General features: G+C 38.7%; 1 protein-coding gene and 1 pseudogene across 1 annotated transcript; one reads left to right on the top strand and one right to left on the bottom strand.

Moving 5' to 3' along the window:
- The first annotated feature begins 4,700 nt into the window (after window positions 1-4,700).
- LOC113112762 (multimerin-2-like) lies at window positions 4,701-17,012 on the top strand. The gene is made up of 8 exons (XM_026278606.1): window positions 4,701-5,139; window positions 9,640-9,762; window positions 10,054-10,160; window positions 10,564-10,647; window positions 11,314-11,496; window positions 12,958-13,388; window positions 13,474-14,986; window positions 15,391-17,012. The coding sequence occupies exons 1-8, from the start codon at window positions 4,802-4,804 to the stop codon at window positions 15,792-15,794; spliced, it is 3,183 nt and encodes a 1,060-aa protein (XP_026134391.1). The 5' UTR covers window positions 4,701-4,801; the 3' UTR covers window positions 15,795-17,012.
- Window positions 16,708-23,208, bottom strand: part of LOC113112764 (bone morphogenetic protein receptor type-1A-like) — a 31,978-nt pseudogene continuing 25,477 nt past the window's right edge.

Raw genomic sequence — 23,208 nt, 5'->3', positions numbered from 1 at the left:
GTAATAAATAATCAAGCTGTGTTGCAGAATTAAAATATCTAATATCAATACAAAAATACTTAATTCCTTATCCATTAGCAATAACATCACAGCAGTGTCTAACAATTAAATGATCTTTCTACATATCATTCAAAAACTTGGGGTTAGATCTGATTTTCAATTTGCTGTTGTAGTTTAGGACTAGGTGGTATTAAGTGGTACCCCTTTCCTTGGTGTTTCGATGATATCAGCCCACAACATCTCCAGAGGGTTCATCGGCAACAACTGGCATCCCAGGTGTGCCCCCTCTGCTTTCACCTTTGTTGTTATGTGTCCCAGACGGCTTCCCTCCTCTTAATCCAGAGTCATCAACTCTCTTGTTCAGTGGCAATGGGAAGGGGCTTGACAGCTTGTAGTTGGGGTTGGCCTTGGATTCCTAGTTTCTTAAACAGTTTGATGGCAGATGTCCATACGAAGCCCCTGCAACCAACTTCAACCGGACAAACCTTTGTTTTCCATCCACATTGCTTCACATCAACAGCCAGCTCAGAATACTTGCATCAGGCTGACCTTACAGCCAATAAAGATGTATTTCAGGTTTGCTGAGACAAAGGACAAAGGATCTTCTCTGAACAACTGGTTAAGGTTCATTGGTGAAGGCAGGACATAATAAGTGGCTCATAGAAGGAAGCTGATTTAGAATGCATCCATGCCCTAGAGTTCCTTGCAAGAGAGTTTTCACCTCTCAACGCTGCCCTTGCTTTACTTGGGAGATCACTTTTGCACATCTCTTTGCTTGCCCTTGCTGGCGCACCTCCTCAACCATAAATTTTCAACACTGAGATGGGGCTGCCTTGTGCCATAGTCTATTCTTACCTTGTGCTATACTCTATTGTGAAATATTACAATTTAAAAGAACTTCTTTCTGTTGAAAAAATATTTATAAGGTGTAATTTATTAATGTAGTGGCAAAGCTTAATTTTGAGCAGCCATAACTTTTCATGGTCTTCTGTGCCACATGATCATTCAGAAGTCATTCTAATGTGTTAATTTGGTGCTCAGGAAACATTTCTTATTATTATCAATGTTGAAAATAGTTATGCTGATTAATAATTTGTGGAAACCATTATATATTCCATGATACATGTAAACCATGATACACCACGGAAAAAAACTTTGAAATCGAAAACATGGTTACATGCATAACCCAAGACATTCCCCTTCAAGGGAACTCCACACTGCATCCTCTAACACTTTGGGGAACGAAATACCCACTACGCCATGACTTGGTGCATGCCTGACCACCTAGTGAGAGAGCACTTTAATAATATCAAACATGCACAAATTTAAGGGGCACGCCAATAACACATGCCAACGACGCCCGGAGCTAAGCAGGTCTGCCTACAGTGTTCAGCTCGAGCCTGAGCCATAACTTCCAACATTTCCCCATGACTGGCAGGTTGAGGTGACTTAATACTCACACTCTCCTCGTCATCACTTACCACATCCACTTCCTCACTCTCATGACTGGATGTTTCCAGCAAAATGCTATCTGCGGTTTTTGAAGATCTTAGACAGATTGTTTGTGCTTGTGGTCGAAGATCTTAAGATATCCAGCCCCTTTATGAGCTTCTCAGCAAGCTCAAATAGCATAAACCAAGAAAGATTTCAAGCTTGAGTTGATAGATAAGTTTTTAACAATGATTTAAAACTAGAGATAGTCAGAGCTAAGCTGAATCACACATGCGCAGTATCATCAGCTCCTCGGTTCACGAATCGGACGCGTCTGACAGAAATGGTTCTTGACTCGTGAACGAGTCAATGTTTTGTTCGTTATCTGGCTCGGCTCGGTGTTCATCTTCAGTTCTCTGAGTGTTTGAGTGTCAGCCACATTAAAAAAGTTAACAGCTTAAGTAATTTGTGGATTAATGTGTATTAGAGATGCGAACCGTTTAAAACGATTCAGTTCGATTTGGTGAACTGAATGATTAGTTCGCGAACCGGATATCCAGACTGCTTTGTTTTGAACTCTCTCTCACAACAGACACAGAAGAGAAGACAATGCTGAATGAAGTCGTCGTTTTCGCTATTTTTGGACCAAAATGTATTTTCGATGCTTCAAAAAATTCCAACAGACTCTCTGATGTCACATGGACTACTTTCATGATGTTTTTCTTAACTTTTTGGACATGGACAGTAGACCGTACACACAGCTTCAATGGAGGGACTGAGAGCTCTCGGACTAAATCTAAAATATCTTAAACTGTGTTCTGAAGATAAAAGGAGGTCTTACATGTTTGGAACAGCATAAGGGTGAGTTATTAATGACATAATTTTCATTTTTGGGCGAACTAACCCTTTAAAACTAAAACGCACTATTGTAAATGGGGCCTTAAAAAAGCAAGATTTAACAATATTGTCAATTTGCTTATCAAAATTGAGTTCTCTTTTGAACGACTCCTTTTTCCATGATAAATTTTTCACAACCACTTTATTTTACACAGGGGACCCAAATTTAGTTTTAAAGATGCCAAATTTTCTGTTTGTCCAAATAAAATAATCTCTGTTTTATTGTCATTAAATTTCAGAATATTTAAAGCTATCATGCTTTTTAGGCAGTCCAAAAGCGGAGTTAAACAGTTCTTGTCATTCTTTTGAAATGGCATATAAATCTGTGTAATCGGTGTAAAAATTAAAAGAAACTCCATGCTTTCTAAAAATGGATCCTGTAGGGAGCATATACAATGAAAACAAAAGTGGAGCAAGAATGGACCCTTGAGGAACTCCACAGGTAAGTGGAGCCGACAGACATTCACCAAATTTAACTGCAAATCTTCTGTTAATTAAATAGGACTATAATCACAAAGGGCCATTTCTCTGACTCCATCGTGGTGTTCCAGTCGAGAGATCAAACTGCTGTGATCCACAGTATGAGCCTTCACTTTACTCTTTCTTCTAACCATGAAGAAAGATCAGTGTTTGTATACACCAATGGTTCCCAAACTTGTCGAAGGTTGTGGGGTTCAAGTCTCAGGTCTGACAGGAACTGTGTAAGTGGGGGGAGTGAATAACCAGCACTCCCTTCCACTCTCAATACTATATATCAACAGTACAGTACTTCAGCAAACTATCCTGCTGTACTTATTTTCACTTTTATTTTACAGCACTGACATCTTCTGGTGACTTTAAGTAAGTATCCTGCATGAGGCTTAATCATTGTGTCATTTCCAGCAATACAATCTCTATTTCTGAGCTCATATTTGAACAGAAAATTAACACACAAATGGCTGTAATCCCTTCCAGAACCGCTCCAAAAGATTAAATGGTTGCAAGTTTATTTCTTTATATATATATATATATATATATATATATATATATATATATATATATATATTTTTTTTTTTGCCAAAAAGGTTGCTAGAGATTTACAGTTTACTACAGAAAAACCCTGTGGTGTAAAAGTCTTTCTTCACAATGAGCTCTAGACACAATATTTGATCATTGTTTGTACAAAACCATTAAAACATCTGTTTCTGTAAGTATGGTAAAGCAGAGAAAAATAAACACTGACTCATCCTTTGACTAAACATTAAATCCATGTTCTCTTACACTGCTGCCAGGGAAGGGCCTCCCAGCTTTATATTTATATTTCTTAAAGAGACAGTTCACTCAAAAACACTGTTCCAAACCGTTTTTGACTTTCTTTAAAGAATTCAGCCATTGTATCTATGAAGATACGAAGAATGGGCCAGACGCTTTTAAGCTTAAAAAATGATGCAGAATCATCATGACAGTATCACAACTGGTGTCTGTAGACTTCAAGTAAAATTCAGTAAAAACAGCAGTATTGTGAAATATTATTAAACTTAAAAAAATTAATTAAACAATTTCATATTTTAACATTTTAAAATCAAATTTATTAAAGTGATAAAGCTGAATTTGATCCATCAGAAATAATTATAATATATATATATATATATATATATATAATATATATATATATATATATATATATATATATATATATATATATATATATATATATATATATAATATGCAGATTTGGTGCTGAAGAAATTATGATATATTTTTTCAGGATTCTTTGATTATTAGAAAGTTCATAAGAATAGAATTCATTTAAAGCAAAAACATATTTTGAACAATGTCTTTGACAGAAATTTCATATTTATGCTGAATTATCCCTTCAAGCCATTATCTATTTAATATATGGGGAAAAGATTGTACCTTTTAAAATGGTTTTATGTTTAACAAACATGGTCCTTTTATCGTCTCGTAATACACTTAAATTCAGTTTTAACATCCTTTTCCTGAGCTGCTTAGTGTCGAGTGGAGACTAGAGCAGCAAGAGGCGATAAGAGAGTACAATTTCTGGTGATCAGCCAAGAGAAATGAACTGCTTCCTCACTCATACAGTCAATTGTGTATGTCCAGCACCTCTGAGCATGTAAAGCTTGAAAGCTGACGAGTCTCATTGTTCCAGTCTCTGCGACCTTTCCATGGGGAATGAGCTGGACATGGGTAGGTGTGTGGGGGATAGGGCGGCAGGGGGGAGGATTTGGCAGGCGTTTCATTTCCGAGGATTGTTGGAGGTCTTTGAAACTATTAAGATGAGGGAGGGGGTTAGATAGAGGTGGGGGACAGGGAATGGAGGGGAGTGGACTGACAGGAGGAGGGAGGGAGAGGATGAGTTTCGAGATGGGGGGCGGAGAGTTTCCATAAAGCACCAGAGAACAACTACTTTACAACATCTTATTCTCTCGTGTTTGTAGAAGTTTCTGTGCATTTTGAGGAGCACACAGATATGGTGGTGCTGAGGTTGGTCGTGCTACTGCAGGGGCTGCTTCTCGCAGCACGATGTGAGGTCAGAGCCAGAGACCCAGAGGTAGAAGACGACGATGAGCTGAAGGACATGTCTGATGGTCGTGGATGGGACCATAGAGTTCCACTGGTTGGGTTAGGAGCACCTCATCATGGTCAAGGACTAAACAGGCAGAGCCCTGATGTCTATGCATCTGTCCACCATCCAGTTGGTCATGGACACCATGATCCCACTCATGGACATCTTTCTCCAGACATGCCCAAGGGAACAGTGGACCCATCCATTGCAACTAAGACCAAGGACTCTTTACCTCGCACTGGGTAAGTGTTGCTGTTGTTCATTCTTGTTCATCTTGCTTCATTTGATTCAAACACATAATCATGACCACACTGTACAAAAATACGAAATCATTTCTTGAGTTTTAGCTGAAAAAGGGGTTGTCCCCGGTAAGTATCCTATTAATCTGGCTCATTACATACATGTTGTAAAAAACGTGCATGGTTTACATGGTTTTAGAGCTCATTATTTATCCTGGAGAGCCACCCATGTTGAAGCAGAGCAGCAGCTTGTGAGGTTGGGTGAAGTTGGGTTCTTCATCATTTCATCAAGTTTCTTCTCATAAAGCAATTTTTTTGAAACAACGTCTTCATTGCCACATTTGATCAGTTTAATACATTCTAGCTGAATAAAATAATGAATCTCTTTCGAAAAATATGCCACATGAGGCTAAAGCAGATGAGGGGTACTGAGGGGTGTCATGTGGGTACTGAATTGGGATTTAATTTGATTTGAGGTATCAAATATTGTACAGTAATTTATTATTTAAAGATGTTTTATCTTGTATCATTAAACCCTAGATTAGGGTAACATGAAAAGTTTGTTAAATACCAGGTGTACTTTAGGGGAGGTCTCGGGCTGTGGATGAAAGAAGAGAATCTTTTTTTAGAGATGTTATGTCTTGGCACGTATGGACAGCTCTGAATAGTTAGAAAGAAAGACAGAGTGACAGAGAGAGTTTGATGCCCAGGAGCACAAAATTGGAGGAATCTAGAATACTTATGGACAAGGAGAAAATATCACTGATCATGGTAACAGTGGGAAGGTTTTGTACTTATGTGGAAAGTTAAAGGGTTAGTTCACCCAAAAATGAAAATTAGGTCATAAATTACTCACCCTGACATCATCCTAGGTGTAAATAATCTTCTTTCAGACGAATCCAGTCGGATTCTTCTTTTTATTAAACTTCTCTTGGACTGATGCAGGGCTACACCCTCTCAGTGGCATTAAACAGCTTGAAAGATCAAAGAGCTTTTTTTTTTTTTTATAACTCTGACTGGATTCGTCTGAAAGAAGTAAGTCATATACACCTAGGATGACTTGAGGGTGAGTAATTTATGGCCTAATTTAATTTAACTAACCCTTTAAAAAAAATTGTCGGAAATAATTGAAAATAGAAATTTTACTTCACAAAGTTTCTCAAGCTTTCTGAACACAACAAATCAAAATGTCAAAACAAATGACATGTTCTTGAGAAACAAAACCTTGTTTAGCAAATAGTCAAATAATCAAGACACACATCTTTTGTCAGTGAAATCCCCTGAATTCATCTAAATCTGACCTCCGTGTTCAGTTTTCAAATCCTCTCGCACACTCTTCTTTCTCTGATGTGTTTTAGTTAATCTGCTTTTATCCTGGGTCCAATCTCAGAAAGCAGCTCTAGTTTATGTTCTGGCCCTAAAAAAAGTTTTGCAATCAATTTATTTCTTGGGTCTTAACCAATCTCAACAGAGGTCTGTCCGTCGAAAAGCCTTGTTTCCTTTTGTGCTCGAATCAATATAAACTCACCACTTCAGTTGCTTATCATGAGCTTTCTTTCTTGGATTAGAATCAGTAGAATGACATGGATGTCTTATCTATCGCAGCTGCTGTAAAACAGTGAGAGCCATTGAGAAACCTGTATCCAAAGTCAAACAAAACCATTAATATTCAGCCTTAATATTATGTATACAGTAGGACAAATATCTGCTGTTAAAAAAACATCAAAGCTCTTTGATTTGTAATAGGCATTGGTAAACGTGTTACAGCTTGCCATGTTCACTATTTTACAATGTGGTAAGACAAATTTTGTGATAATAAGTGATATCTCGTTCAGTTCAATTGAAAATTAACTAAGTAAATATAGATTGTCTTAAGGATGTTTAGATATTTAAAACAAGGCCAAAAATACTGATTAGGAGAAAGATTTTTTTTCAGTACACTCTCTGGAAAATAACACAGGACCTAGGGAAACTATGAAACAAAGCAGCTAAAGGTTAGAGGTCATCTGAGTCTTTTGCGTGGGTATTTTCGTTGGGTAAGGATCACAGGATGAGTCAGATGCTTCCTTCCCGTGAGGGGACACTAATCTGCAAAAAGCAAGAGGAAAAGCAATGTGCTTACAGAGATGCCCATTCACAGAACTATATGGCAGGAAGTGACATAAAATCTAATTCAAGCCTGAAAAGGTGCTGATTAGGGAAAAGGATCTGTTGTATTTAAGTATACACAATGTGCAAACATCACTAAAATATATTTGGTTAGTCCAGTAGACTTTTAACCCAAGCGTTCCAGAGTTTAACACCTAGTTCTGTACATAACTTTTTGTCAACCAAGAAATCTGTGATGCAGTGGAATTGTAGTTTTTTGAACAATTACACTCATTAAATGGAAACAGAATGTGTGTGCTGTGTCGTGTGCACCCAACAATTTAAGCTCAATCAGCTCAATTTAACCTCTTCTAAGGGGTTACAGAAGATAATGTAAACCAGAGATGAAGGCAGCGAGAAGGAAATCTGTTGTGCACCATCCTTTAATCCGTTAATCCCAGTCTGCCCCAGAATAAAGCAAAATCACAGGCTTGTAACCTATAATCATTCACGTGCTTGAGATCTTTAATCCCTTTACCTTCAGATCCTATTAATCACTAAACACATTACAGTCAGCTTTGTAATAAAGACAAATATAATGTCAGAGGAATGACCAAGTAATGCTCGAAATACTCTTTGTTTTAACAACAGAGACAAATGCCTTAACATCTGCAATACGATTCCTCTCTGTTTGACATTTTCAGTTAGTGTGCATTTCCAGAAAACTTGTGTTGCACAAGATTAACCACTTGGATGTTTACACATCCTGTTACACTTTATACTGAAAATGTGTACTGAAAATGTGAGTTGTTGTTGTTTTTTGTCAGTTTTATTTGGCACTAAAGCTCTTTATGTAAGACTAACTGTGGCATGTGTGGTCTACAGCTGTATTTTGTCAGCTCAGACCTTGCTTAAAGCTCTCTAGGATAAGTTTCATTGTCTAATGATCTGAAATGTATTAGGTATTACTAATCATACATGAATAGTGTGGTTACTTGCTTCTCTTCATGTTACCATAACAAGGGCCAATAGTGTTGGAAGAAGCATGTTTGTGTTGTGTTTTGGCTTAAAACCAGAGTGCAACTTTGCTTGACTGATTCACTTGTCTATGTTGGATGTGCCTGTGGGTTTAGATGCGGTACACAAATCAAAAACTCAACCTTGTGTATTCTCAGTCATTTAGTCATCAAAATTCTCTTGTTGACCTGATCTGCCCTGTACATTCATGTTGGATTAATGGAGAGACAAATACAGAGTTTCTCATTCTCAAGCTCATACCGAAACCACATTTACTACTGACCAAAGACTGAACTATTACAACCAAAACAATTCACAACTCAGAAATGGAGGGGAATGGGGAGGGAGGTTTTGACCTGTCTTTCTTGTGGACTATGAATCATAGATCAAGAGGATTGAGCAAGTTAAAACAACCAATTACTCAGAGAGCCTTGTCTGTCCAGCCTTAAACTTCAACAAACCTCTGATTTCTGCTCAGAGGTTACCGGTTTACTTATAATCAGTAATAAAGACGTGTCAAAGATCAGCTCTTATGATGAAAAATAACTGCAGCTCATCATCATCAGCTTTGCTGTGACCTAAGAAAAAGGACCTCACAGCTGAACTCAATGAAATCTCTGTGGGTTTTGTATTTCTGGTCAGCCACCCTCAATCAGTAACCAACCTCTCTAAACTTGTGGTACAGACCTTCGTTGACCTTTGTGTGAAGCAACGACGTATAGGGTCTACCTGCAAAAGTTCAAAGCTCAAATGGATCTGAAAATTCTTCATGCACTTATGATTGGAACCATTTGAATGTTTCAAGCTTGTAATTTTGCAAGATGTTTAGCACCACTTCTAACCCTGAAAAGAGGTTATCTAAAAATGTTAACAGTGTGTGAGGAAGTAATGTTTGTCAAGTTGTTTAGCAACAAAGTCATAAACCTTATTAAATGTTCACATGCTTTGTATAGTCGCAGAAATTATATATGAGGAAAACTCTCAAAAATAACCCTGGGTAAATTATTTATATAGTGAAAAACTTTCTTGATTGTATAGTGTTAGTGCATCCGCATGTTTACTCTTTATGTTGCTGTAAATGGCGTTTAATCCAAGAACTTTGAAGAAAACATCTGGCTATTGATTCAAACTAATTAGAGATTACCATGGATGCATTCCAAGAAACATATTAAAGGGCTTAATCTATCATTTTGTAGGCTGATATTTGCCTGTAGACAATGAAATATCTTTAGACTTGACCCTGAAAACTAGGAGTAAAGCTAAACACAAGCACACAAAAATAACTTGTATTATTGCTAAGTACAATAAACTTCTGGCCTTGACCAATCTGAAACTTGTGATGTTAACTACAGAGTATAATTACCAAGTTGTGAGGCTGTGGTTCGCTCTCCCTTTCAGGAATTGGTGTGCGTTTGTTCACAAGCATGCTGTTACTGTGGCAGTATCCTGTGGAACTGAGAAGTACATCATTAAGTACCTGAGCCCCTGTCCTAACGGCATCCCCGACTGCCAGCTAGTCATGTAAGTAATAGATCATATCTTAAAAGTGAAATAGGTGAAATGTAGATTCTGTGCCACTAGAGGCACCAAACAGAACAACTGTTTTCAAACATGTCTCTCACCTGCTTTAGTGCAACAGACGGGATGTGGAAGTAAAAATACCTTTCATTTTTCCCTCTGTATATTAAGTTAGAATAGAATAGAAAGAGAGGTATTTTAACATAAACACATCTATTACTTCGCTAACTTAATCTGCAAAGTGCATAGCTTTATGTAGCATGACTTAATAAAATCCCTGTAATGTGTATGCAGGTACAAGCTGTCCACTCGGCCAGTGTACAGGCAGAAGGAGAAAATCTACTCTTCACTGCAGTGGCGATGCTGCCCTGGGCATGCTGGGGAAAACTGTGAGGAGACAGGTACTGATGAGTTCTGACACAACAGTGCTTAAGATAATGCTAGAACCAAGAACAAGAAGTGCCTGCAACATCGTGCACCTGACTTGCTTCGATAAGTCAGTGATAAACTTATTACTGTGATAAAAGTTTGATTTTACACTGGTATTGCCATTTCCTAAAGTTTTAACATGGTGTTACTCCTCTCTTGTATACATGTAACAACATTAGAGATCTGAATACACTTGGACAAAAGTGTGTAAACATCCCACCTTTCAACTACTGTTAATTGGACCAGATTGTCTTACAAATATATATAAAATTGTTTGTGTGAGAAGTGCTTTTAAATGGTGAGGTGCCATATGTTCATGAAAACATGAGAATGGTTTAACATTACTTTCCCTCTGTTTTTGCTGTGCTCTGTCAGTCACAGACGGCCATGTCTCTGAATCTGAAGACCCCACTGTGGCAGACACTGAACATCCGGGGAGACATGAAGCAACAGACATAGGTATGTGATGTAAAAACTCATCTTTAAATTAGTAAAAAATTAGTTAAAAATCTACATTTTTACAATCTGTAATTGAATAATCTCTAATAAAAACATGGTACAGAATTCTAGCCATGCATGAGTATATACCTGCGACACTGGCCTGACTGCTGAAACAAACCGTGGAAGTGACAAAAGCGTGTTTGTGCAAATAATAGCTGGCTATGGGAATGTTATTGCCTCAAAAGTGAAAATGGAAAAGGGTGTATGAGCATTGTGAAAGGCAAGGGGCAAGCCCACACAGGGTGTTAACGTGTATGAATGTGCTTCAGTTCAAGCATGGACAAAACAAAAACAGTTTTGGATAAATACACACATGCACTGGAGCACGCTAGAATAATAGCACGAGGAGGCCGTTAAATCCACAGTTCTAAAAATAATCATTCGAGCTAGTTGTTGGGACAAAAACAAATGCTTTGGATGCAAACTTGGAAATTCTCATGCTGCTGATTAGTCTGATACTAAGCACTCCTATTAATGACCTTCCAGAGATTCAAACACACAGGTTAAACTATACAGGTCACATTTGTGCTGTCAGTAAGAAAAAAAGAAGAGTGCATGATGGCAAAAGCATCATCAGTCAGTACAACCAAAATGTCTCGTAACATTTTTCTTCTCTTTTCTTAGGATATAACAAACTAACTCAGGAGAACAGAGAGCAGAGTGATTACCAAATGTTTGGCGGTCCACTCTATGAAACTCAACAATCTGATGTAGAGAATCAAACTGCAGCAGAGCCCATCGATTACTATGAGCACAGCCATCATTCTGTCCGTGAACGGCGTAACAATCAACACTTTGAGAGGAGAGGTATGTTAAATGATATATGCAATATACCGCACAGACTTTGCTTTGACAACATAGAAATTGCTAACAAGTGGTTAAATGGAACTGCAGAGGTTGACATTAGACAACAGCACACTGAACTGGTCAACTCATCTACTCATTAGTCCGCTTTTAGTCTTGTGTTTAAACTTGCGCTCTTGCAACTCAAACTTTCCAACCTGTAGATTTTAAATAAACTGAACATTTTTCAGAAGGCTGTGATTTTGAAGTACTGCATTTAGCAGGTCTCGCTTTCCCCTCTCTTGTACATACAAACTACTGAGAACACTTCCTTTGGTTGTAATATGCATTGTCAGAGATATTATGGGGATATTATTCTGTCTCTCTTACATCCTTCTGTCCAAAGGGTGCCGGATTAACAGAACAGTAAATAATGCTCCAGACTGGGTGAAAACCTCCAGTCCTTTGCTTTGACAACTCCTTACTGTCTCTTCTCGTTACTAGTTCCTGCACAGGATATCCTGTCTTTCCCTGGGAAAAAAAGTCCCTCCATACATTGTATGGTTGTGAGTGTGATGTAATGGTCTATGGAAATGACACAGAGGTTCAGATATAGATTGAATCCAGGCACACACGATACTGAGAAAATGTTGAACAGCTGTGGCCGTATTGAAGCAAGGACACATTTGTCACATAACGCTTGAGAGCCTCTTTTAAAAGTTTATTCTCTCACAGAGGATTCCAAAAAGAAAACAAAAGAAAGACATTTTTTTTAAGCATTGAATAGAGAATTTTTTTTCTTGTTAACCATTGTTCTGGATAGGCAGAGCTTTTGTGTCTGTATGAAATGTGGTTCAGCGAGTAAAAACAATGTTTTCAGGGTAATAAAACGTGACTCAGTCATAAAAAAACCAGAAGGAGCAAGCTTATCCAGACAGTGTTTTGACAGCATGTGAATAAAAAGAATAAAAACAGCACATGACCTCGATATTCAGGTTCCCAGCAGGGAATTTGTACATCCACACATCTCTTCCTTCTTTAATCTTGTAACTGAAACTTGTGTACAAAAGTATAACAAAACACATTTCTTACAATGCAGGGGATGTGAAAGCTTGTGGGCTGTTGATGGGTCAGTTAAAAGGTTCAAAGGTCATTTGAATGGCCCATGCTGAGCTGGAAACAGAGATATAAATCTTTCTGACATGATATCGATGTTTCCCTATGAGCAGCACAAAGAGGATAAACAATAGCACATGGAAAATGAAGAATGACAATAGAATCAAATTTCTATTTTTGGCAATGTGGTTATTATCCTACAAAAGAATATTGTTGCTGGGATTCCCCTCTTTGTAAGTTGTTTAGAATGTTCATAGAAGCAGATGTCCAATGAGAACACATCTATTTTAAGATTCTATCTAAACAAGGCCAGTTCAGAGTTCATCTTTCTGGCATGCTTAGTTTTTTCACAATGTCCTTTTTTTTCAGATCCTCATGCTGTAAATGAAGGTGTTCCTCACCCTGAAGTACCTTCTCATCACCATGGGCTCCTACAAATTTTGAAAGAGGCTGTGATGTCTCAGCTACAACCTGTGTTGGAGAATTTCAATCTAACCCTGGAACGGCTTTTTCAGGAGGTGCAGGGTTTGCAGCGGGACATGGACCAACTTCGACATGATCAGGGGCGGGCCGCGGAGCCTCTAGAGGTTGGTGGTGAGGAGCACAATCCACAGGAGGCTGTTGAGGCAGAGTTGAGGGAGAGTTTCCAGAAGCTGGAGGAGGCAAAAGCTCAGTTTCGCGACTACCGCAATGAGATAGAAGCAAGGCTCCACGCACAGCAAACCATGCTGCACTACAATCTGACCAATTTCAAGACAGCCATGGATGTCAAAATTAAGCGTAACCAGAAGATGATACAGGTCAGGATTCTGACTCAACCTCAACCAGCACCTCAACTTTTATTCATGCAGAAATATTGTACTAAATGTGTGTATCTTGCTCTAGGTGAATCTCCACTCTCTGAACACATCGATGTCAGAAGTGCAGCAGGAGCAAGAGAGGCTGGACAAGGAACTACAGAAGATTTGCAACGAAAAGACCGATCCTGCACAGAGTCAGTCTTATGAGAGCGCAGCTGTTTGGGAGGCCATCACACGTCTGGACAACAAAGTCATCAACAACACAGTGAGACTTAGTGGCTTGACTGAAGGCCAAGAACAAGTGACTGAAAACATTAAGGACCTCCAGAATGGTTGGGGAGATCTGGATGAGAAAATAGTCCAGACTGGCCTCAAAAGCCAGGTTCAGTTCATGGAGACAGTTTTAGAGGTGGAGGCAGCCAAGGTAGCAGTTCTTGACCGCATTAATGAGCTGAGCAGCAACATCAGTGTTCTCCAGACCACTATGCAGGAGATGGAGTCTGATGTCGACCATCTCTTTACAGTGTTCCACAAGAATATAAGTTCAGCAAGTGGGGATTGTGACTGTGCCGCTCTTGGAGTATCTGTGACCGAACTGGAACAAACTGTAGCTAACGTGATGGAGATAGCGAATGAAAATAAGTTGGCCCGTGAGAGTGAGGCACAGGAGATGTTGGACAATGGTGCTTGGATTCCATCTGTGGAAGATTTGAAACTAGGGTTACTAAATGTGCAAAAGTCCCTTGCATTTGAACAGGAAAAGAGCAGAATGTTACAGCACAATGTGACCCAGCTCCAAGCCTCTCTGCTAGGCAGCCAGCAGGACATCGAAACACTCCAGGAGCAGAACAGGACCGAAGTCAAGAAAATCCAGCAATTAGATAGCGTTTTCAAAACCTTGCTTGAGGACACTATTCGTCACTCGGAGGTACTGGAGTTTTTGCTGGAGGAAGATGTGTTGGAGTTTATAGCATTATCTAGTGAGGACAAAAGAAGTTTCTCTGTTCCAGAATTGAGGAAAAGCATCAGAGATATGCAAGAGCAGATCAATGGACACAGTCGCAGCTTGGCCTCAATGCTGAACTCTGCTACCACCCAGGTGGCGGCAGCAGATGAGCCCTCAGTGCTTCCAGACTGGGTCTCGGTGGGCACCAAAAGGAGACATGGGGAAGAAAGGTTCGTCTTGTCCGAGGAACTGCCAGAGTACTCTGATAATGACTTCTGGACTTTAGAGAAAATGGTGAAAGAACTTGGAGCTCACATTAAACAGCTCGAGGTAAATCGCTGTTCTTCTTGTTGCAACTGTACTAAAACGTCTGCCTCTGGTGGTGTGGAGGGGAAATTGCAGTCCAATGTGGATGCTTTGCGGAAGGACCTGGAGACCCATCTTGGAGTTTTTAACAGCATTTTCAGTAATACAGAGGGACTTACTGGCTCTGAGCTGTCTGTGGATTTGAATAAATTGTCAGCATTGATGAAGAGAAAGGAAGCAAAACAACAGAACAGGAGACAAAAGAAGAGAGCAGATAACAGAGCTGTCCAGACAGGAGAACGAATGAATTACCGCAGCAGGAGGGATGCATCACTGGAGTCCGCAGGTAAGGAGATATTAAGGAGAATTAAACATTGCAAAACTATTCACCACTTAATAATGTGGTGAATAGTTAATAATCTTAGTTAATAGTTAGTAGTTAATAGTTAATAATCTATTTTCATTGAATTACACTGTGAATTCATCCTGCCACTTCAAAATTATTTAAAAACTTACCTAACAAGACTGTAAATAACTTAATATAATTTTTTCTAGACATAAATAATACAGATAATGTTGTCATTAAACATATAAAATGTTCTTCACATTGAACCTAGAGTAAATGTTAGCTGACATTCATGATAAGAGCGCCCCCAGTAAAAGTAAATTGTTATTGCATTATATCCCCTTTTTCTTTCCTCCAAGCACTCATATTGAAATACTTTATCATTATCATTTGATTTCCAACAGTGCTTCGTCAGCTCCCGGATAGTCCAACTATGTTCCTGGCCAGCACTGCTGAAGGTACTAATGGATCTGGCACTATACTTTTTGAAAGTGTGACCCTAAATCATGGACACTTATACTCGCCAAAAACAGGCATATTTCGTGCTCCTACTTCTGGTGTTTACCTCTTTGTGGTGACACTGGACTTTGGACCAGGCCCATCTCTGGCTCAGTTAAAGAGAGGTGGAGCGGTAGCTGCATCCTTGCGGCAGAACCCGAGGAAGTTGGGTGCACCTGCAACACGTGTCTGTATCCTGCAGATGGAGCAAGGAGAGGAACTCCGTCTAGAGCTGCTTCAGGGAACTATAGAACTCAACAACCCACAAGATAACACGTTTGCAGGTCTACTAATGCTGCAGACCACCTGAGAACATGCTACAATCTAAAGGTGCTAGAAGATGGTAGGATTACAAAATAGAAAAGAAAAAAAAAATAATCACTTTTATTTTTTTGCAATGCCAACCACTTTCTCTTTCAGGACAAAGTAACAGCTTATGTTATTAGTAACTGTGATGGGTTATTGTTTTCAAGGAGTAAGGTTTAGATGATGTGTCCCTATGTGGTGGACTAAAAAAAGTCTTGAATTTGGCTTCAATGTGACAACTACATGATATTCCAGAAGAGAAACAACACTCGCCAAAAAACAAAAAAACAAAAAATATATTTTTAAAAGATAACATGAACAAATATTGTATGAGTATGAGGCCTAGTCATAACCCTTTCAAAATGAGGCTGATTAAACTTTTTTTTTTTTTTTCCAAATTAGACAGGTTGTTTAATATATTACATAGAGATGGACTGGTGATACTATGGGAGAGCACATCAAATACAGGCTTATATATAGTATGGTAAAACATGTCCTTGAAACATTCATCACAACTCAGATTACAGTTAAGAGGTTTATTCTCAGTTTTTGGATGAAGAACAGAAGCCATGGGGGATGGATGCAAGATTTAGTATTTGGGAAAATGCAGACAAAATTATTGAAAAGAAAAAGATGAGATTCTTTAACAGGTAAATGCTCCTCAAAAAAATTGGAATAGCCAAAACATGAATCCCCCCTTTTTTTTTTTTTTACTGCAATCCAAAACTAACTTAATGATCAGTTCGAAAATCCCTTTTAACCACAAAAAACATTCGATATAGATGATCAATTTCACCAATTCAATTTCCAGATTTCTTTTATAATAAGAGCAACAAATGTATACAAATATATTTTCATATACAGCAAATCTAGTGTTTCTTTGTGCTGTTTGCAGAAGTTATCCACTGAGACAATGCTTCCTTTAACATATCTATTATTTATTTTCCGAATATTTTAAATACTTTTGAAAGCATGTGTGTAACCTTGGCATATTGTTTTAATCAAGATGCCCTTTTGGCATTTCAGGTCATACTGTTCTGGATGTTTTGTGACAAAGCACCTTATTCTGGCACTGATAATATCAAAGCATTGTATATTCACTGTTCCTGTCTTTAAGGGTCCAGATACTGGTGTAAAGAACTATTGTGAATTGTTTTCTTTCTTGTTTACATATTACATTGGTCTTTTCAATGGCACTGAGAATAATAAACAAGTATTCTAAAATATAACAACGCATTTTCTAAAGAATGACAAAATGATTGTAAACATTCTGTAAACAAGTTACGCAACAATGTGTGTTTTGGATCGTACCGGTTACGAAGACTGTATTTTGGCAGCCCTTACAGAAGTCTTAAGCACTGATGACTAACAGATGTTACAGTCGTACCATTCACCTTCAGCTACCACACAAACATAAACACAGTTCAACATAATTCATAAACTGGCAAGGACATATGATCAGAATATCACCAAATCCTCGAAAGTCACATTCAAAGTGATCTGTAAATAATGACCCAGCATCTCTAAATGAAGTGAACTGAGGAATGCATCAACCGATCCTCCAACAAACACTACACTGAGTTTGGCAACTTTGAAGGAGTGTTCATATCGCTGTCGAATCGCTGCTAACAGGAGACCCACTCCACTGTAAACACCTGTCAATATGAAGAGTTTTCCTTTCCTAATTAAAATGAGATGTAGTGACAGCTGGTTCACTTTATGAAAATACATGTTCAAAGGCTTAGTGAAAGAATGCACTGGGAATGTTTTTCTATTTTGAGGACGTTAAAAACAGCATGCTTTAAAAACACAAACGATATATGGTTTAGGCAAGAATCATTTTGACACGTGTAAAAAATTCAAACTAGAACAATAGAAAAACTACTGTATAGTTCAAGTATGATTTTTAAATGCTACACATCAGGTCAACAGCTCTTTATATTGATAGCATATTATTTTGCTCTGTCCTCAGTTAATCTATTACTATAGTATATAACACATCATACATTAAATCAGAGGATGCTTTACACAGATTCCATGAGAGGTCAACATTTCATCCATATGGCAGGAAGTGTATCCCTGAATCTATGCAGAATATCTTGAGTGGATTTTAAGGCAGTGAGGTTTATGTCAATCTTTCCTCTATCTACTGTTTCAGTCTGTTGCAGTAATCCTCTAATCCAAGTTTCCAATGACACAGCTTTCACAGAAAGCGGCAAAAGGCACCATTGTCTGATCCGGCAGAGAAAGAGAGAGCTTGTTATGTTTCATAATTGCGTTAGATGTCACTATCACGACTCTCCTCCTCCTCTGTGAAGGGGAGAATGATATCAAAGATAAAATCAAAGCCAATCAGAGTTTAATGTCTTGAGATTCCACCATTTTTGCTAAAGTCTTCTTGATACGTAGGATGGTCAGGCGTGATGCAGGATTGTGGGCCCAGCATTCTGACATCAGCTTTAACATGGCCCTCAAACACTGGAGAAACAAATCAGGACTCTTTTCATGTACTCTTTTAAGATCAGGAAATGCATTTCTCTTCTGTATGTACTTATCACTCAAGCTTCTATTCAAACCTACAAATACTAACTAAATCTGTAAACATTCTGCAAATATTATCTGTAAATATACTGCCATCTGCTGGATGACTCACCTCATCACTGTTCCATCTGTTGGATACGGTGGGCCGCAGTCCTTTGACACACACAACCTCAAGCATATCCTCATAAGATGGATCTGATGGCACCATCTCATAATACGGTACCTGATAGTCCTCAACGATACCTTGAAAACAATCAGTAGATTAATTCATTAATTACTAATAGTTTAAATTCTGTAAGCATCCACAACAGGAAGTTTTCATTTTAGATCATTTTGATTCAAAATACTTAGTAGTAACAGATCTTTTCTTCTGTATTGTGACAGAAATCTGAGAAAAATGTCTAAACATTTTTTCTAAATAAATGTAGGCCAGCTGGTTCAGACTTGGTTCTTTCCATCAGTTGTTGATTGGATGGAGGCAGTTCTGAACACAAGCTTGCAGTTGATTATAAGAAAGGGGCAGGGCTTATGCAGACAAAATAATTGGTCTAAAAGGTCAAAAAAAAAAAAAAAAGAAGTATGAAATGAAGTACATCTAGATGTATTTTAGAACATTTATAGGATGAATTTCCATTTCATGCTGACTGTAAAATGATGGTTGGGTAAGAAAATACTCTTAACAGATGTCTAAAGCAAAACAAAGGAAAGATTTGCTAGTCAATTCGTTTTATGAATACCTCCAGTGACACAGCGTCTGACCATTTCCCATATAACCAGCCCATAGCTATAGATGTCCGCCATGATGTAGGCCTGAAAGTGGTTCTTATTCAGAGTCTCATCCAGGACCTCTGGAGCCATATAGCGCCGGGTGCCCATACGTGTGCTCAGTGGGATGTCCACTTCATTTGTGTCACTGACACAAAGAAAAAATGTTACTTCCTCAAAATGACTGAACCGTTTAAAAAACAAGCTTTTAAAATGAACGTGTGAAGAAGCACCTGTTGAACTTCACAGCAAGCCCGAGGTCAGCGATGCAACAGGTGCCGTTCTTCTTTATGAGGATGTTCTTGCTCTTCAGGTCTCTGTGAGCGATGGCTGGCTTTCCCTGTGTGCCGTAGATCTCCGTGTGCAGGTGGCACAAGCCACAGGCTGCAGAGTAGGCCAGTTTGAGCAGGGTCTGTGTGTCCAGAGTGGTGAACTTCAAATAGTCATACAGAGATCCATTCTCATGATAGTCTGTGATCAGGTACAGCTGCGTAGAAGCTCCAGTGCCATTTATGTCTGCAGCAATGAAGCCTTCGGCAGATTGAGGAGTTGCGTTACATGGGAAAATATAGAACTGATACACAATTACAAACACTCCATAAGAACCAGATCATCTTAAAAGACAGGAAGTGTACCTAGTATGTTCTCATGTCTCATGAGCACGGTTTGGTAGATCTCAGTCTCTCTGAACCAGCTGGCCTCCTCTCGAGTGAAGAACACTTTCACTGCTACCTTCTCCCCCCTCCACCGTCCGAGCCACACCTCTCCATACCTGCCTTTCCCAATAAGACGCACTGTCTGGATCTGCTTCGCAATGGTGCGCTGCACCTGTGAAAAGTGAATAGAAACAGTGAAAAATGAGCTCCAGCAGTCCTACAAAGATCCCACAGTCTACATTTCTGATTTCTCACCAGCAGAGGGAGCCCAGAGCCACTGCCTGAGGTTTGAGACTGGTTGATGAGATCTTTCAGAGATTCTCCTGCTGGGATAAAGGGCTCGTCCTGCTCCAGGTCTCTGTGGTAGTGCTGCCTCTCTGTCTGCCACTTATACCTGAGGACAGTCAAAAACAAATAAATTTTCCAGCCAGTCAATGAATTGCAGTTTAAGTCACTTCCATGTTGGTTTTACGAGAGACTGGAAGTAAAGTAAACAGACACTTAAAGGTTAATTTGTTCTTAAGGCAAACGTTTCCATAGTTGTGTATCCAAGACAAGGTATTGGTAGTCTTGCACCTACTTGGAATAACAGAAGTGCATCTCTTTTGGTAACAACAGGCCATGATGTGGTGGCATTTGTTTTGATAGGTGCTTTGCAAAAACACATCAAGCATTACAGTTACAGTTCTCTGATGTGGGAAAAATGGGCACGTCACAAATGGCTATTGTGTGTAAGAGCTTCAGTGTTTTGCTGCTTCAGTGCGGTGACGATCTCACCTGTAACAACAGATGATAGTGACACAGAAGAGGGTGCAGAAGCACACAGTCACTGAAATGAGGAAGGTCAGCCAGTGAGGACCTGGTGCTTCTGTAAAGAGATCAAGAGAAAACACACGTCCATCATTACGGCATTACATAAGCCAGGGCTCAATTAACAGGCCTAGTCAGATTTTCTACTCCAGTTATCAGTGTCATGTGATCCTCCAGAAATCATTTTAATATACTGATTTGGTGCTCAAGAAACATTTCTTATTATCATCAATGCTATTAATAACAATAATGATCAAAACAGCTGTGCTGCTTAATATTTTTGTGGAAACCATTATATTATTTCCAAAGCTAGCTAGGTTATGATTATTTTGTATATTATATAGTGTAATATTTGCCAGGCAGGCAGTTAGTACTGGAGCATACCGGTGTCTCGAGGTGGTAACTCTGGCTTTAGATCCCGATTACAAAAGTCAAATTGGCAGCATTCGATGGTTCGACGTGCCTGTGCAAACTGTGAATCCTGACAATAATCAAACAAGTCAAACTTAGAAAGTCTGATATTGTATTACATCAAATACAATTTCAAAACATAAAGCATAAAACCTTTACACGAAACAACTTTCCTTACCTTGCACTGAAAATGAGAGCCCTCATATTTCATACAGCCTGAGCTTAAGATCACGTCTGCATTTTCATCTTCTTCAATGATGGCAAAGCACTGCCCATTTGTCCTGTAATGTTTTAAAGTAAAGATCTACTTATTTAAATGCATAAAGCACAAACACTTAAAATAATCTCTTAAAATGAGCTGTGTACTATGACACTGACTTGCAGGTGTTGTTCTTGGCGTCATCAGGACAGTGCCCTGAACAGTGGAAGCTGAGGAAGCGAGCAGCATCTTCTGGTGCCACAGTAGTGTCGGCCCCGGGCCCCAGTGCCCTGTAGCACATGGTCAGGATTCTGACCTGCTGGAAGTGACAAGACACTTACAATCAATGGCAATCAATGGCCAGGTGGGCAGAAACAAAAACAAACAAAAAAGCCAGTAGGTGTTAATAAAACCCATGTCTGTGGTTGCACACCCTCAAACAACTTTGGTTCAAAAGTTTGTGGTCAGGAACATTATTTAAAAATAAATGTATACTTTTAATTAGCAGGGATGCTTTAAATTGATCAAAAGTGACAGTAAGGACATTTACATAATTTCAACATTTTTAATTTGTTTATAAACCGTTCCTTTGACGTTCATCAGATAATCCTAAAAAATATAAAGGTTTTCACAAAAATATTAGGCAGTGCAAGTTTTTTTTTCTTATATGTTAATAATAAATCTTTCTGGAGCAGCAAATCAGCATATTTGAATCATCAATGAATCTTCAATCATCAAATGAATGCAGCCTGCAGGGCAGAAGACAATTATTTCAAAAAATAAAACTCTTACAGACCCCAAACTTTCTAACAGTAGTGTAGATATGACTATTATAGCTTAAAAAAAGTTTTTTTTTTCTTCTCTTCATAAAATATCTGAAGTAGGGAAGCAAAAAGTACCAGTCCTCAAGAACCAAAAATATACTCAAATAAAAAAGCTTTGATGCCAGTTTTTCTGTAGTATCTGTATTGAATACTCAATATAGTAGCCTGTTCTGGCTGAGTCGGCTAATACAATTTTGGTATTGTGTCAATCTTCAATAATCTCCTACTTTTATAATTTCCCATCCTTCACTCATCCTCTGTAAACCTGCTTCTGTTCAGATCCAGCACAATTACCAAGTACACCCCTGTATGCCCCTTTCTGTTTCAAACCCTCACTCACAATCATTTATTCAGCTTTTTATTTGAATTTAAGTTCAATAAAGGCCTCTGTGATATGTCACTACTGATCTTAGTCTTCTTATCAAGCCATACTACTGAAGCTTTCTGTTCAGCATGACTCCACTGCAGATGTTCCAGTCCAGACCTGTTGGTAAAACATCTAATCACTCACAAGGCAGCAGTTTGTGAGATTGAGCAGCATGGCGACACAGCACTGTTTTTATCGGGTGCATTCCATCTCTTAGATCCCATTACTGTCTATCTTATACAGCCTCTGCATGTGCTGCTAATCTTACAATTAGACTGGACTCTCCTCTTGGACTAATTCTATTAGGACCGAGTGATTAAATAGAGAGCTGGGCATGATAAAGCAATTTCTGTTACTCAACGTTCAATGCATATTTCAATGGATCGTCTACAATGTACATACAGTGAAAATGTAAAAAAAAAGTACATTAAAAAAAAATTTGGATGGTGTGGAAAGAGGAAACTAGGGTGGTCTTGAACAGTATTATTAGAGTCTAAGACAGAATGTGAGACAGCAAGAAACATTAACACAACAGTCACTCACATCAAAAACCAGACTGCTGAAGAAACACCCTGAGAAAACAGAGCTGATGGGGGCGATAAAGCCAGCTGCCTTTGATAGACTCAGACTATCAGGACAATTCTAGACTGCAAACTAAATGATGCACTCGGCCTCTCAGGGGGATTTCGTTCATGGTTGCGGACAGACTCCATATCTTATTTACTTTAGTGGATCAAACACACCATTTAATGTTACTTTACTAAAAATCAAAAATAGATTTCAGTCTACAGCATAGCTGAATTACACAGATTCCCTTCACAGCAAGGAATTGTTTCATTGACTAT

Source organism: Carassius auratus, chromosome 13, assembly GCF_003368295.1.
Source record: "Carassius auratus strain Wakin chromosome 13, ASM336829v1, whole genome shotgun sequence".
Classification (NCBI taxonomy): domain Eukaryota; kingdom Metazoa; phylum Chordata; class Actinopteri; order Cypriniformes; family Cyprinidae; genus Carassius; species Carassius auratus.
The sequence above is the reverse complement of the archived record's forward strand: the minus strand, read 5'-3'. Positions and strand labels throughout refer to the sequence as shown.